This window comes from Brassica napus, chromosome C8 (assembly GCF_020379485.1).
Source record: "Brassica napus cultivar Da-Ae chromosome C8, Da-Ae, whole genome shotgun sequence".
NCBI lineage: Eukaryota > Viridiplantae > Streptophyta > Magnoliopsida > Brassicales > Brassicaceae > Brassica > Brassica napus.
In genome coordinates, this window is record NC_063451.1 from 24,584,322 (window position 1) to 24,600,297 (window position 15,976).

Genomic DNA, 15,976 nt, shown 5'->3' on the forward strand with positions numbered 1-15,976 from the left:
TTTCTAATCTCAGCTCTCGTGGCATCTCTAAACCAGAAAAAAAATCAATTTCCTTGCAACTGTGAGGGTGTTTCATAATAAAATGGAGGAAATTATAGGGTGACAATTGCATTGACAGATCGAGCGATCCTTATTGTTTACAATTAGATATAACTTAGACAAACAACATTTAAAAAGAGAGAGCATTTTCGGTTTTGCCGGTTTGGTTTAGGCTTGGTTCCTGAATCATTTGCATTGCTTGCTGCCAAAAAAAAAAAAAAATCAATGCTTATAAATATCAGTGTCACTTGTTTGAGAAAGTTATAAGTACAGAGAAATATGATGAATATTCTTACTTGTAAGCAAGACAATGTGTAATGTACATCACTTATTGTTATCTGGTGGTGTACAACCATTCTTATCCTGAAACCACATTCCAAAGTCAATATTTATATATCTAAAACATATAACTGTTGTAAATTAAACTTGATTTGGGTCATATTATTAGGCTAACAACTCACTAATGATGTTTAGCCCAACCCAAATTCTAGAAAGTGTCTAGAAAAATTTCTATAAGATAAAAAAAATCTAGATATTTTGGTAGAATTATCTACATAATTAGGATAAGATTATCAAGATATTTTAGTAGAATTTTCTAGATTTAAGATTAAAATATGTAAGATATTTTGTACCTTTGAGGCTATAAATACATCCACTCTCTTCTCATTTTGTATCACCAAGAAATAATCAAGTTTGTAACAAACTTTCAAGTAATAATAAATCTTCTTCTAAGTTATAAAATATTTCTTCTTCACAAAACGTTTTTCTCTTCAAACACTTAAACACTTTCTCCATCTTTATAAAGTTTTTCATTCCAACAAAGTGGTATCAGAGCTATAAGTTCCTTTTGAAGATGGCAAACAATGGTGTTCCCTTCCAAGTTCCATTGCTCACTAAGAGCAACTATGACAATTGGAGTATTAGGATGATGGCTATTTTAGGAGCACATGATGTGTGGGAAATAGTCGAGAAAGGCTTCAATGAACCGGAGAATGATGGTGGTCTATCTCAAACACAAAAGGATGGTTTGAGAGATTCAAGGAAGGGAGACAAGAAGGCTCTCTTTCTAATCTATCAAGGATTAGATGAAGATACATTTGAGAAGGTTGCTGGTGCAAGGACGTCCAAAGAAGCATGGGAGAAGCTTCAGACATCTTACAAAGGAGCGGAATAAGTTAAGAAGGTACGTCTTCAAATTCTAAGTGGAAAATTTGAAGCGTTACAAATGAAGGAAGGAGAACTCATCTCAGATTACTTCTCAAGAGTCTTGACGGTTACTAATAACCTAAAGAGAAATGGTGAGAAGTTAGATTATGTGAGAATCATGGAGAAAGTTCTTAGATCATTGAATTCAAAATTCGAACACATTGTTACCGTGATTGAAGAGACAAAAGACTTGGAGACTATGACAATGGAGCAACTTCTTGGATCACTACAAGCTTATGAAGAAAAGAAGAAGAAGAAAGAAGATATTGTGGAGTAAGTTCTCAAAATGAGAATTGATCACAAGGAATAAAAGCATGTTCGTGGAGCTCGATGAATCGGTGAAAACCAATGTGGCTTTGGGAGATGAATCGAAGATGGAGGTGAAAGGTAAAGGAAATATTCTCATCCGCTTGAAGAATGGAGATCATCAATTCATTTCCAATGTTTACTACATTCCAAGCATGAAGACCAACATCTTGAGCCTATGACAACTTTTAGAGAAAGGTTATGACATTCGACTAAAAGATAATAGCCTTTCTTTAAGAGACAGTGCAAATAATCTCATCACAAAGGTGCCAATGTCAAGCAATAGAATGTTTGTCCTAAACATTCAAAATGACATTGAACGATGTCTCAAGATGTGCCACAAGGAGGAATCTTGGCTTTGGCATCTTCGATTTGGGCATATCAACTTTGGAAGCTTAGAGCTACTTTCCAAGAAAGAAATGGTGAAAGGATTACCTTGCATAAATCATTCAAATCAAGTGTGTGAAGGTTGCTTACTTGGAAATCAATTCAAGATGAGTTTTCCAAAGGAGTCGGAGACAAGAGCAAGAAAGCCACTAAAACTCATACATACAGATGTATGTGGTCCTATCAAACCAAGTTCACTTGGTAAGAGTAACTATTTCCTTCTCTTTATCGATGACTTTTCAAGAAAAACATGGGTTTACTTTTTGAAACAAAAATCAGAAGTGTTTGAAAATTTTAAAAAGTTCAAAGCCCATGTTGAGAAGGAAAGTTATCTTAAGATCAAGTCCATGAGATCGGATCGAGGAGGAGAATTTATGTCCAAAGAGTTTCTGAAATATTGTGAAGATAATGGCATCCGGAGACAGTTAACAGTGCCAAGAACCCCTCAACAAAATGGAGTAGCTGAAAGAAAGAATAGGACAATACTTGAGATGACAAGAAGCATGCTCAAGAGTAAGAAGCTACCAAATGAGTTTTGGGCGGAAGCAGTTGCTTGTGCGGTTTATATATCAAACCGCTCCAACAAAAAGTATTTTAGGAAAGACACCACAAGAAGCTTGGAGCGAAAGGAAGCCCGGTGTGTCGCACTTAAAAGTCTTTGAAAGCATTGCTTACGCTCATGTTCCAGACGAAAAGCAGAGCAAACTAGATGATAAAAGTGAGAAGTACATCTTCATTGGGTATGACGCTAACTCCAAAGGCTACAAGCTCTACAATCCTGAAACAAAGAAAACAATCATTATTAGGAATGTCATCTTTGATGAAGAAGGAGAATGGGATTGGAGATCAAATAATGAAGACTACAACTTCTTTCCATCCTTTGAAGAAGACAATGTGGAGCAACCGAGAGAAGAGCCAGCTACACCACCAACTTCACCACCAACACGTTCTCAAGGAGATGAAAGCTCAAGTGAAAGGACTCCACGTTTTAGAAGTCTACAAGACATCTACGAGGTAACCGAAAATCAAGACAATATTACTCTATTTTGTCTATTTGCAGATTGCGAGCCTATGAACTTTGAAGAAGCCCAAGAAAAGAAGTCATAGAGAAGTGCAATGGATGAGGAAATCAAGTCGATTCAAAATAATGATACATGGGAGTTAGCTTCACTTCCAAATGGACACAAGGCAATTGGTGTGAAGTGGGTGTACAAGGCAAAGAAGAACTCTAAAGGAGAAGTTGAAAGGTACAAGGCAAGATTGGTGGCAAAAGGCTATAGTCAAAGAGCCGAGATCGACTATGATGAGGTATTTGCTCCAGTTGCTCGCTTAGAAACGGTTAGACTAATCATTTCATTGGCAGCCCAAAAGAGTTGGAGGATACATCAAATGGATGTAAAATCAGCCTTCTTAAATGGAGACCTTAAGGAAGAAGTCTACATTGAGCAACCACAAGGCTATATAGTCAAAGGAGAAGAAGACAAAGTCTTAAGGCTAAAGAAGGCGCTTTATGGATTAAAACAAGCACCAAGAGCATGGAACACTCGGATTGATAAGTACTTCAAGGAGAAAGGATTCATCAAGTGTCCATATGAGCATGCACTTTATATCAAAACTCAAAATAATGATCTATTGATTGCATGTTTATATGTTGATGACTTGATTTTCACTGGCAACAATCCGATTATGTTTGAAGATTTCAAGATGGAGATGACAAAGAAGTTCGAGATGACCGACATTGGATTGGTGTCATACTACCTTGGCATTGAAGTAAAGCAAGAAGAAAATGGAATCTTCATTACTCAAGAAGGTTATGCTAAAGAGGTTCTTAAGAAGTTCAAAATGGATGACTCAAATCCAGTTTGCACGCCAATGGAATGTGGAGTCAAGTTATCAAAAGAAGAAGAAGGAGAGAGTGTGGATCCAACACTCTTTAAGAGTTTGGTTGGAAGCTTACGATATCTAACGTGCACAAGGCCCGACATCCTACACGCAGTTGGAGTTGTGAGTCGATACATGGAGCATCCAACAACAACTCATTTCAAGGCAGCCAAGAGGATCCTACGCTATATCAAAGGTATAATCAACTTTGGCTTGTATTACTCTATTTCTGGCGATTACAAGCTTGTTGGATATAGCGATAGCGATTGGGGTGGAGATGTAGATGACCGGAAAAGCACAAGTGGCTTCGTGTTTTTCATTGGAGAAACCGCTTTCACATGGATGTCAAAGAAGCAACCAATTGTCACTCTTTCTACTTGTGAAGCGGAGTATGTGGCAGCTACTTCATGTGTTTGCCATGCTATTTGGTTACGAAACTTGTTAAAGGAGTTGAACCTATCACAAGAGGAGCCAACGAAGATCTGTGTGGATAACAAGTCGGCAATAGCATTGGCGAAGAATCCAGTCTTCCATGATCGGAGTAAGCACATCGATACTCGTTATCACTACATTAGAGAATGTGTTACCAAGATGGATGTGCAGTTAGAGTATGTGAAGACAAATGATCAAGTAGCTGATATCTTCACCAAGCCACTCAAGCGAGAAGACTTTATCAAGATGAGGAGCTTACTCGGAGTAACCAAATCAAGTTTAAGAGAGGGTGTTGAAAATTAAACATGATTTGGGTCATATTATTGGGCTAACAACTCACTAATCATGTTTAGCCCAACCCAAATTCTAGAAAGTGTCTAGAAAAATCTCCACCTCCATAAGATAAAAAAATCTAGATATTTTGGTAGAATTATCTAGATGATTAGGATAAAATTATCTAGATATTTTAGTAGAATTCTCTAGATTTAAGATAAAAATATGTACCTTGGAGGCTATAAATACCTCCGCTCTCTTCTCATTTTGTATCACCAAAAAATAATCAAGTTTGTAACAAACTTTCAAGTAATAAAAATTCATCTTCTAAGTTATAAAATCTTTCTTCTTCACAAACTTCTTTCTCTTCAAACAATTAAACACTTTCTCCATCTTTATAAAGTTTTTCATTCCAACAATGACTTTCGGAAAACTTCTTTATTTGCATATTAAACGTTTAAACAAATCAAATTCTGTCCATGTGAGACATACCGAGATGAGTTTCCTGGGAGGACGAGAATGCCACACTCCGTTAGACTCTTGCGCAGTTTCTCAGCAGTAAGTCTTGATCCATCCTCCATATCCATGAATATCTGAATTTTGAGACAAATAATTAATATAATTATTGATAACACAACAAGAGTGTTGACAATGCGCACCGCACCATGTTAGTCTCCACGGCTGCAGCGTTTATTCTAATCCCTTTCATTTGATTCAACCCTTCTGCAAATATTTACGTTATTATCTGTTATATATTTCTTGTTGTGGTGAATTCTAATAGTGAATACGGTCAATGAGTGGTACGTACGTACCAGCTAACAACTTTGCCTTCTTGTGGTCAAATTGTAGCTTTGGGAGGTTCTCTTGGAGTGCGACCAAAGCGGCTGCACACAGAACACCTATTTGTCTCATTCCTCCACCTAATGTTTTCCTCAACGTTTTCGCCTTTTCTATGAAAGTATGTGAGCCAACGATTACAGTTCCCACCGGAGCTCCAAGACCTTTAGAGAGACACACCTGAAACATAGTATGTACATGTGTGAGCTAATGTCTCAGTTATCTTTTATCTAAACTTTTTTTTCAGATGTTAGAAAGAGAGAAGACGGTACCGAAACAGAGTCAGCAGCCTATGGACTGGAACTCCAAGTGCCTACAGAAAAAAAATTGTTTCATAACATTTTAGTCTATGATTTATAAAAAGTAGCAAATCTCATAAATAACAATTTTTAAGTTTTATCACAAAATAGCATTCAAAAAGAAAATTTCCCACAATTACGTTTATAAATCAATAAAATCACTAAAACCATACATCCTATCTAACCATAACTCCACATACTAAATACTAAGCCTTAAACTTTAATCATTAAACCCAAACCTATAGAAAAAAAAACAAAAACTATATTTAAAAATTTTAATGCTATTTTAGTGAATTTTTTATTTGTGTTAATTTTTTGATCAAAAATTTAATTTAGTGCTATCTAAAGATATTTCTCTTACATATAATAATTGCGTTTATATGTCACAATCCTAGTTCAAACGTGTTATACTGTGGATTGTTATAAAAAAAGAGATAAATTTAACCAAAAAAAAAGAGATAAATTAAGTAGATGACTGATATTACAATGGAAGCATTAAAGAGGCGAGCTCCATCGATATGAAGCTTCAGTCCATGTCTCTTCGCAATCTTTCCAACACTATCTGTGTATTCAGCGCTCAAACATCTCCCACCAGAGCTGCATCAAAACCTCATAAGAGACTACTAGCTAATATAGCATGCAAGTATGATTTACGTGTGCATGCGACACTTACTTGGCGTGTGTGTTCTCCAAGCAAATCAACATTGTAGATGGATAAAACGTGCTTCCTTTAGGGTCTCTAATAGCTGCTTCTATAGCCCCCAACTCCATCGTCCCGTCTTCTTCATTCTTGACTGTCTTGGGATGCACGCCTCCTATTGTTGATATCCCTCCATTCTCGTAAACATGGATGTGGGAGTTGTCTCCAAGAATCACCTCGCTGCCTCTCATTTCGCAGTGAACCATAACGCATATTAGATTCCCCATTGTGCCGGATGGCACGAAGAGAGCTGCCTCTTTACCCATCATCTTAGCCATCTCCTCTTCAAGATGTCGAGCTGTTGGGTCGTAGCCAAGGATGTCATCGTCCACTTCTGCACTAGCCATTGCTTCGCGCATAGCATCAGTGGGTCTTGTCACGGTGTCTGATCGTAGATCCACACTTCTTGTCACCATCTTAAAAGCCCTAACGTGTTATATAAGGCAAAGATTTAGAAAAGGATGAACAAAAGCATTAATAACTAAAAAAAACATTAATAACTTTTAGAAAAAAATCAATCCTTATCAAATTTAAAACCCTAGCGTGTTATATAATGTAAAGACTTCCTAATTGTTTATGATTTTTCTTAATAATATGTTTCAACAGTTTTGACTGTCATGATCAGAAGGAAAAACCTTGACATTTCACTTTCCAGTAATTGAACGTTTGAACTGGTCTTTGGGGACAAACCAATAAATCTCCTATTAAAATGTAAAACGTCCGTAGGAATCTCACTAATTGCTGCTTTTAAATATTAGAGATTAGGATGAGAAGAATATTAAAATGTCCCCGTCCTTCTTAGCATCATTAGAAGGAAAAGTCTTAGAATATCTTAGTATAATAAAATATTAGTCAGAACATTAAGAAGGAATGTATAAAAAATATAGAAAACGAGTACTAGTACTAGTAGTAGTAATAAAAGTATTTAGAATAATTATTGTGTTGAGCATGATGATCATGCAGCTTGAGATTTGAATCATATAGAACCGGAGGAGTACCTGTGTAAACGAAGAAGGATGTTCTTGTTTCTGATTCCAACTTGAGCTTGATTAAATAAGCTTGTTGCGGCCTAACACCAAAATAACACATCACAATAATTAAAACATTTTCTTTAAAAAAGCATCTGGAAGCTAAGGAAAGTTCCAGGTTTGCATGTTAAGAAAAAGGATAATATACAAACACAGAATCTGTTAGGCCAAAGCTATCATTTGGCTGCCAGGAAACCTTTGGAATTTAGGAACGTTTGGCACTGGAACTTAAAAGAAAACGACGAAGTTGGGTACCATATGGAAACAAGTACATGTGTTTCCAAGGCAAAATGCTATTCACTAGATAGTCGTTGTCTTCTTATTATCCTCGACCGTACCGATGAACCAAAGTTTTATATTGTTCACTTTCAATTGATCTAAATTGTAAGGTCTTTTATTATATTTGTCAAAACTTATACTAGTTTTTTCATAATGACTATATCAATGATCTGTCATACCATAAGTTGGATAACTATTTATCACCACGTATTTACGAAAGAAGACAAGTATGATGCAGAAAAAGACAAAACATGATTTTGTAATGACAATACACATATGTAAATTTTATTCTGTTTCCTGTATAAATTTCCTTTATATTGGTACAATCTCAAATATTCATAATATGCTATATATATATATTACGAATTTAAGGAGAAACAATGATCTATGATGGAACGGATATCAAATATACATGGAGACATGCTATAACTAAAGCACCAATTAATTAAGGTGTATCATCTACAAATCTTCTTACCATTAGTTCTAAAACACCTAGATTTGTTTATTCATTTTTAGAAGGAAGAAGAAGATGGAAAAATGGAACGTACCACTTGATTAGTAAGAAAGACTTAAGATACCGGTATAGAGCTGCTCATGTACTCGATCACATTTAAGATACCGGTATAGGCCTGAAAAGCATGATTCACAAAGAGTTTAACGTAGAATATAATCCAGTAAAAGAGCTATGAGTTATCTAATAACTAAATCTAACAAATATGATAATCCAAAAGTATAAGGCTTTGACACTGTGAGCTGTATTGATATCACATAAGCAGCTTTCTTTGAATTAAAGTAAAACAAATACCAGCTAGTGCCAACACAAAACAGATTCTTTAAAACAGCAGAGTGTTGATATATTGACATACCAAAGATGCAAAAAAGAATAGAACCAAAAACTAATAAAAGAGACCGAAGAAGCCTCTTTCCCATTCTCAATCCCCGCCCATTTTCTGCCCCTTCCTCCTGCAGCCAGTCTCAACATCAATGTTAGTCAACACTGCCACCAGGTGCATTGACACTAAACATAAGGCATCAGATTTTATCAAATCTCACGTTAATGTTGGAGATGAAGGTGCTTCAAAGGATTTTAATTTCTCAAAAATTCTGTACATAAATACAAAAGACATGAACAGCAGTGGTTTGTATTCAACGCTACGTTGGATGGCAATCCATGCACTCTGCAAAAAAAAAGAGAGTGAGAAACAGAAACAGAGAGAGATTCATATATGACTGAGATATTAACATTTCAAATGTCATATATGCATAGATATGGAGAAACAAGAAACTTTTACAGCATGAATACAAAAAATCCACATTCCTAAAAAGTTTCAACATTATTCTTCTGAAGTACTTACAAACACAGTTGCTATTGATAGGTTGATTAACATCTCATTTCTAGAAGACTTGGAATACCTGTAACAAGATGGGTCAACAAATCATGATTATAATATGCTTTTGAACGATGAACATAAAAAAATTTGAGCGGACAGTGGACTCATAAGGAATCTCTTACCTTGGACCCCATGGTATTATAGGCTGCTTATCAGCGTATTTAATGTCCTTGGAAACCTGAATTATGAGAAATTCACCTAGGTTTAAGAAAGGAAGTCCATAGAGTCCAAAGAGGAACAACTTGGACAACTTGAACAAATACAATTACAATTATGAAATAAATAAGTAAAAACTGAGCAAATATATAAATATTAAAAGCACAAAAATCATATGAAATTGGACAACTTGAGATGAAAACCAATAATTACATAACAAACTAAATCAAATACAAGAACATTCATAGAGTGAAACGATGAATAACTGAATATTCCTTTATATAAGCACAATCAACTTTCTAAAATAGTCATGCAAATCATTTTTTTTGGTTTACATAGACTGCACAACAAATTCACAATTTCAAAATTAAAATAATTACTTATTTATGATAAAGCACCAAACAAAAAGTATCAAAATTAAGATAAAAATGGCCAATAATAGAAATAATATAAATAATATTTGTTGCTGGAGAGTGATCTCTCCAACTTTGAGTTGGAGATTGTCCACGTGGCCATAGAATCTCTCGATGATAGCTTCAAAGAGTTTCGTTTGTTTCAATCTTTTGCAGGGGACAAACTTTGAGCTAGATAGCTTAATGAAATTCAACATGCGTAGTGCTGCATCTCCTTACTACATAACTTTGGTTGCATGCCTTCCATCTAGCGGTTTGCAGTAGATCTTTCAGGTTCTCGTAGAGGAAGAACGTCTTGGCATTTTAGATTTGACATGCCCCATCTCTAGACCTGAAGGTAAAGATTGCTTTGTTGATACATTAATCAATTTCACTACTTTTGATGACTATATTTGACATATCACATAGGGACCAATAGTTCGAAGAAGGAGTCAACTCCGTCAACTCCTTTTTATGTCCACATACCGAACCATTGTCTGCTACCTACCAAGACAGATTGCTTGGCTGGATCAAGTCAGTAATTCCATGGCCTTCCTCTGAGATTGGTTTCAGTGACACAAAGCGTTTTTACATGGTAATATACTCTTATTGTGGTCACTTGCATGCATCAGTTTTGCTTTTGACGTAGTACTAAATTACTAATATATGTTTTTTTTTGGTAGTTGAATGAATCTGAGTTGCAATTTGATTGGATTTCTTTATACGTGGAACTTGCAATTTGTGATTCTCATAGGTGGTTTACAGCTGTAAGGTTTATGCTCTCCACTTTGCATATCAATAAGATGTATCAATAACATACTTGGTGATGATACAAAGTCTTGTTGTTGCAGAAGGATCTCTCCAACTTTGAGTTAGAGATTGTCCAAGTGGCCATAGAATCTCTCGATGATAAGGAACCCCCAAGTCTCAAGTCTAAAGCTGCTGTCATTTACATAACATACAAGGACTTAGCCAAGGCTAGGACTGGTGAGCCTTATCACTGGTGAGCCTTATCACTGCCAAGCTGTTGTGAGACGAGTAATCAACGAGGCTACAAGAACATTGAGCATCCAAGGTGATTGCTAGATTGAAGATGAAACGGCTTCGGCTTTGGCGGCTTCTAAGAAGAGATCCTGAATGCTTAGGAGTTCATAAGCTATGTAGTTGTCTAGTCCTAGGTGGTACGTACAAAAACTGTGGACTCTGTTCTTCCCCCACTAGTTGATTAGCTATTTAGTAATTTAAGACATTTGAAGATGTGTATCGGATGGTAATATTTAACTATTAATTAGTGATGCTTATGTATTGTGTGCTTTTGGTCTCTATTTAAGACATTTGAAGATGTGTATCGGATGTAGTAGTACTTAACTGTTATTACTTATTACTTTGTGCTTTTGGTGTCTCTATATATGCTTTTGGTCTCTCTATTTAAGACATTCGAAGATGTATATCAGATGGTAGTATTTAACTATTAATTAGTGATGCTTATGTAATTTTGTGTTTTTGGTCTCTTTCTTTTTTTTAAGCATGTCCCTAATGCAATTAAGTTAATTTACTATTTTCATTTGCATCATTTATAGATTAAGTTGACTTTGGTATGCATTAACCAATTTTGTGATAGTATGTAATGCCCAATCTAGTCCTAAATCTAAGATTGAGCACTACAGTACGAGAAACATTGATAAAAGCATTATTTCATAAGTTTTCTAACCGTACCTTCATTTCTTAACACCATTTGGCAAAACAACCCCTAATTAAAACATAATTTATGTAGACTGATCCTTCCAACCATCGTGTCGTTTTTTGCTCTATAGACTCCACTACACACCGTTTCATATACAGGAGACTAGTAAAACACACAAAAACCCGTGTCTTAGAGAGAGAATGTCCAATCAATCAATCCATCACTAACTATCGTCTTTCTCCAACAAACACCGCCTTAGACTCTGAGAAAGAGGATGACTTGTCATCCATTGAAAGCATAACTCCTCTCAATCGAAGATCGATTCCGTTCACCAGTCTCCTCTCTCATTGAAAAGGTTCCTTCCTTCTTTCTCTTTGTTTTGCTACATTTAGTAACTTGTTTTTTCCTCTGAATCATTTGCTTCCGCTTTGAGATAGTTCTCTCACTTGGATCCTTTCGAATCTTACTCATTGATCAAAAAGCTTATACAATTCAAATCGGTTCAAACTGTTCTTACTCGGTTAAAATCAATTTAAATTAATCTATTTAGTCTAAATATGTTAAATTAAGCAATAATGTTAGTATAAATCTATAAATTTGTTTAATTTATTTTATTTTGTGTATTTAATTTTGATAATTCATCACAAAAAATTTATAATTAAACCCAAAAACTAAAGTATGTTGTATAAATGTAAAATATATATATAATAGATTAATTATTCGTTAACGCCTAGGCCTCGCCTAAGCCTCGTCTAGGCCTCGAATAACCCGGTTAATCGCTAGTTCTCTAAAAAACACCTAGTTACCGCCTATCGATTTTTTGAACATTAATCCAGATCATAAAAATGCACAAGCAAGAGATACACAAGTAAAAAAAATGATTATGAATTAAATTGAAGACAAAATAAACCAAAGAATAATTATTGAAAAATGTAAAACAATATCTAACTATATAATAACAAACACGTCATTATTATTATTAAAAGAGAAATATATGAATACTAGAAACACAAAATCATAAAATATTGAACAACTTGAGATCAAAACCGATAATTACATAACAAACTAAGGAAAATATAAAAACATTCATAGATTAAAACAATGAATAATTAAATGTAGACCCCAAAAAATAAATAAAATAAAAATCATAATTACTCTCCGACCCAAAGCAAATCCAATATATCATTTCATATCTATTAACTCTAACGGCATATCCATTATCCAATGGGACTGGGAGAAAAAACATAAAAGCATCAAATGGAGTATACCTTTTAAGAATTTGTCAAGTCTATAAAGATAAAGACACCTCACTCAAGACACCTCTTTTACTAAACACAACACAACACAACAACAACAAAACTCAAAACATACTATGACTTGCAGCCAAAACAACAACAGCAACGACAACAAGTACCAGATCTGCGAAGAGATCGGTCGGGGACGCTTCGGCACCGTCACTCGCGTCTACGCTCCTTCCACCGGCGACTTCTACGCCTGCAAAACCATCGACAAGACCTCCCTCACCGACGCGCTCGACCGCGCGTGCATCGACACAGAGCCCAAACTCATGGCTCTCTTGTCTTACCACCCGAACATCATCCAAATCCACGACCTCGTCGAAACGGACTCGACTCTCTCCATCTACATGGAGCTAGTGGACCCCTCCGTCTCCATCTACGACCGCCTCGTCTCCTCCGGGACCTTCTCCGAGTCCCAAACGGCGTCGTTCGCGAAACAGATTCTTCTAGGGCTCTCGCATTGCCACCGGTACGGCGTCGTTCACAGGGACATTAAGCCGGAGAATATTCTGTTGGATCTTAGGAACGATACTGTAAAAATCTGTGACTTCGGGTCTGGGGTTTGGTTGGGTGAGGGAGAGACCACGGAAGGCGTGGTGGGGACGCCGTATTACGTGGCGCCGGAGGTTCTGATGGGTTGTTCGTACGGAGAGAAGGTTGATCTCTGGAGCGCGGGTGTTGTTTTGTACACGATGCTCGCCGGAGCTCCGCCGTTTTACGGGGAGACGGCGGAGGAGATTTTCGAGGCGGTGCTGAGGGGAAACTTGAGGTTTCCGCCGAGTGTGTTCAGAGGTGTCTCGTCGATGGCTAAAGACTTCTTGAGGAAGTTGATGTGTAAGGATGCTTCTAGAAGACTCTCAGCTGAACAAGCTCTCAGTAAGTTTTAGTTCTTGCATGATCTTTGTTTTTTAACCATTCATTAGATAGATCTGTCTAAAAGTTAAATCCAAAAGGTCAAATTTGTTAAACGTAAATAGTTTTGTAATTTTTAAAATGAATATTTTGCAGGGCACCCCTGGATTCAACGAGCAGGGGAAGCAGATGAAAGATTCATCTAGAAAGATTTGGATATATAAGTGAAGAGGGGAGAATAAGTTAAAGTACTATTAATAAGTAATGAGTAGTGCTTATCGCTTTTCTTGGTCTTGGTCTAGGTCTGACAGTAACATGTGTGTGGGAGTGTGTCGGCATGTAAATGGGTGGGTTTGCTTTGTATATTACGCCTACTCAGTCACATGGTAAAGGCTCTTTTGAAAGAACGCATAAAAAAGGAGCTAAATAAATAAAAAAAGAGGTTGCTGCCAAGTTCCAAGCTGGCTGACTAGGCTTCTTCTGAGTGATGTTTGGCAATGAGTTTTTTTGTCTTTCGTTTTGTGAAATGTTGGCTTTTGCTGTTTAAGTCCTTTAGGGTAGTGTGGTGTAGAGGATAACTATCTTTTTCCACCTTTTACTGTTTTATTTTATGCCTTTGAGGTGTGTAAAAGGATGAGAGGAAGCAGAGTTGTATTCTTCTTTTCCTTGCTTTATCAATAAAATAAGTTATGTATATGTCTTTGTTTTTTCTTATTCCATCCAAAATGGTACATATGATAATTTATTTGATAATTATCCAGTCTTGTATAATTTTATTTTAGAGAAATTTTGGAGATGGGTTTAGATTAAAACAACACCTAACGAAGACATTTTGATATATTTCTTATGTTTGTTTTCTTATTGACATGGCAAATTTTCTCTAGATTGTGTAACTTGCTTTAGAGCCCCAAAACGTTCTTTAGTAAGACTCCACCGATTAGTATGTGCCCACTTTTCGTTATCTATCAGCTTTTTTATTAGAAAACACACAAATCTATCAACCTTTTCACTTTTTCACCACTTTGATTGATGCACCTAAGGTGTACACGCCTGTACGGTAACACCAAATAATTCTAGTGTCATATGACTCGTATCTAAAACTACTTTTGTCCTAACATATGTAACGTTTAGATTCAAAAGATACGTCCAAGTGTTCCTATCATCTCTTTACCTTATTCTTTCTCCGGATAAAATATATTGGAAGCTTAAAATTCAAAACACACAAGGTAACACATGATTTTTGATTTGTGCGAGCATATTATTAAAGCATATTCTTTCAAAGAAATAACCATAATGAAAATTCCAATCTCCATAAAATATTCCAACCTAAGTATATGCCTTGGATTATACCCATCTGCCATCTCTATTCCTTTTTAGAAGGGGACTCTAGACATGACTTATCACTTATGAATCTTCCCGGTGAGTGGAAAATACTATACAGTTTTTAATTTATTCTTATTTTCTCCTTTATTATGTTCTTTGTTCTCACATTCATGAAATAAATGTGAACGTATCAAATTCCACATTCTATAAGACAAACAACGCACGAAGAAAACTAGTATAACTAATCGAAATTTGGCGGTGCATTGCATGCATATTGCGTGTTACTTCGCATGCCCAATGACATGGTATTATATTAGCACGCAGTATCAAACCAAAACACTCTAATTTATAAATCACTAACTCCAATTTAAATAACTAATGGAATAAAGCTCACTTCCGGCGACTGTGGCATTGTCATTGTACACCTTATGTCACGTAAATGCGTGGCATTTTCTAGTTGGAGTTACATATAGTGGAGTCTAGCAATGAACCCACTAAACCGGATTATTTATTTTTGTTAAAGCTTGCGTAAGAAGCGGAATCTTTCGATCACTCTTTTGAATTTTGCATTAATAATGAAATAAAACAAATCAAAAATATATAAAAATAATAAAAAAAAACAAAGTTGGAGCTGGAAAGAAAACAAAACTTGATAGAAACTAACGAGTGGAGAAGACAACACAACACTCTGGTCCTACCCATGTGGTACGGTTAGTTTGAGTGGATATCTCATCTGCCACATCCCGGTTATTCCAAACCGGAGTGGTTTTGTTTTTCTTGATTATTAACTTGATTTAGACCAAAATCCATTAGCTTTTATCCTTCTTTTTTTGCCCGTGTAGTAAACCCTAAAATTTCTTCTTCTTTTCCTCTAAAAAGGAGCCTCCGCCTTCTCTTCTCTCCCATTAGAAATCAGAGCGAAGCCTTGCAGAGTTCCAGAGAGATCTGAAAACCCTAGCCGTCAAGGTTTCTCTTTTCTTCTCTCTCGTTCTCTCTCGCATGCGTCTCTCTCTCTCTCTCTCTCTCTCTCTCTCTCTCTCTCTCTCTCTCTCTCTCTCTCTCCTTGGTGTTCGCCGCTTGCTGAAGGCTAGAGCCAAACCGTTGGAGATCCCCGATGAACCGATCCAATTCTATGTCCAGATCTCTCTTTGTCTTCTTTCTAGATCTTGTCGCTAGATCTTGTCGCTGGTGAGGTAAGGAACCCTAGTTCTCG

The 15,976-nt window shown here is 36.1% G+C and overlaps 1 protein-coding gene and 2 pseudogenes across 1 annotated transcript; 2 read left to right on the top strand and 1 right to left on the bottom strand.

Annotated features, from left to right (window-relative positions):
- Positions 1-48: 48 nt before the first annotated feature.
- LOC106383229 lies at positions 49-6,845 on the bottom strand (annotated as a pseudogene).
- A 524-nt stretch (positions 6,846-7,369) lies between these two features.
- Positions 7,370-10,743, top strand: LOC125591921 (annotated as a pseudogene).
- A 1,457-nt stretch (positions 10,744-12,200) lies between these two features.
- LOC106416559 (phosphoenolpyruvate carboxylase kinase 1-like) lies at positions 12,201-14,134 on the top strand. Its single transcript, XM_013857488.3, has 2 exons — positions 12,201-13,464; positions 13,597-14,134. The coding sequence occupies exons 1-2, from the start codon at positions 12,663-12,665 to the stop codon at positions 13,644-13,646; spliced, it is 852 nt and encodes a 283-aa protein (XP_013712942.2). The 5' UTR covers positions 12,201-12,662; the 3' UTR covers positions 13,647-14,134.
- Positions 14,135-15,976: the final 1,842 nt, after the last annotated feature.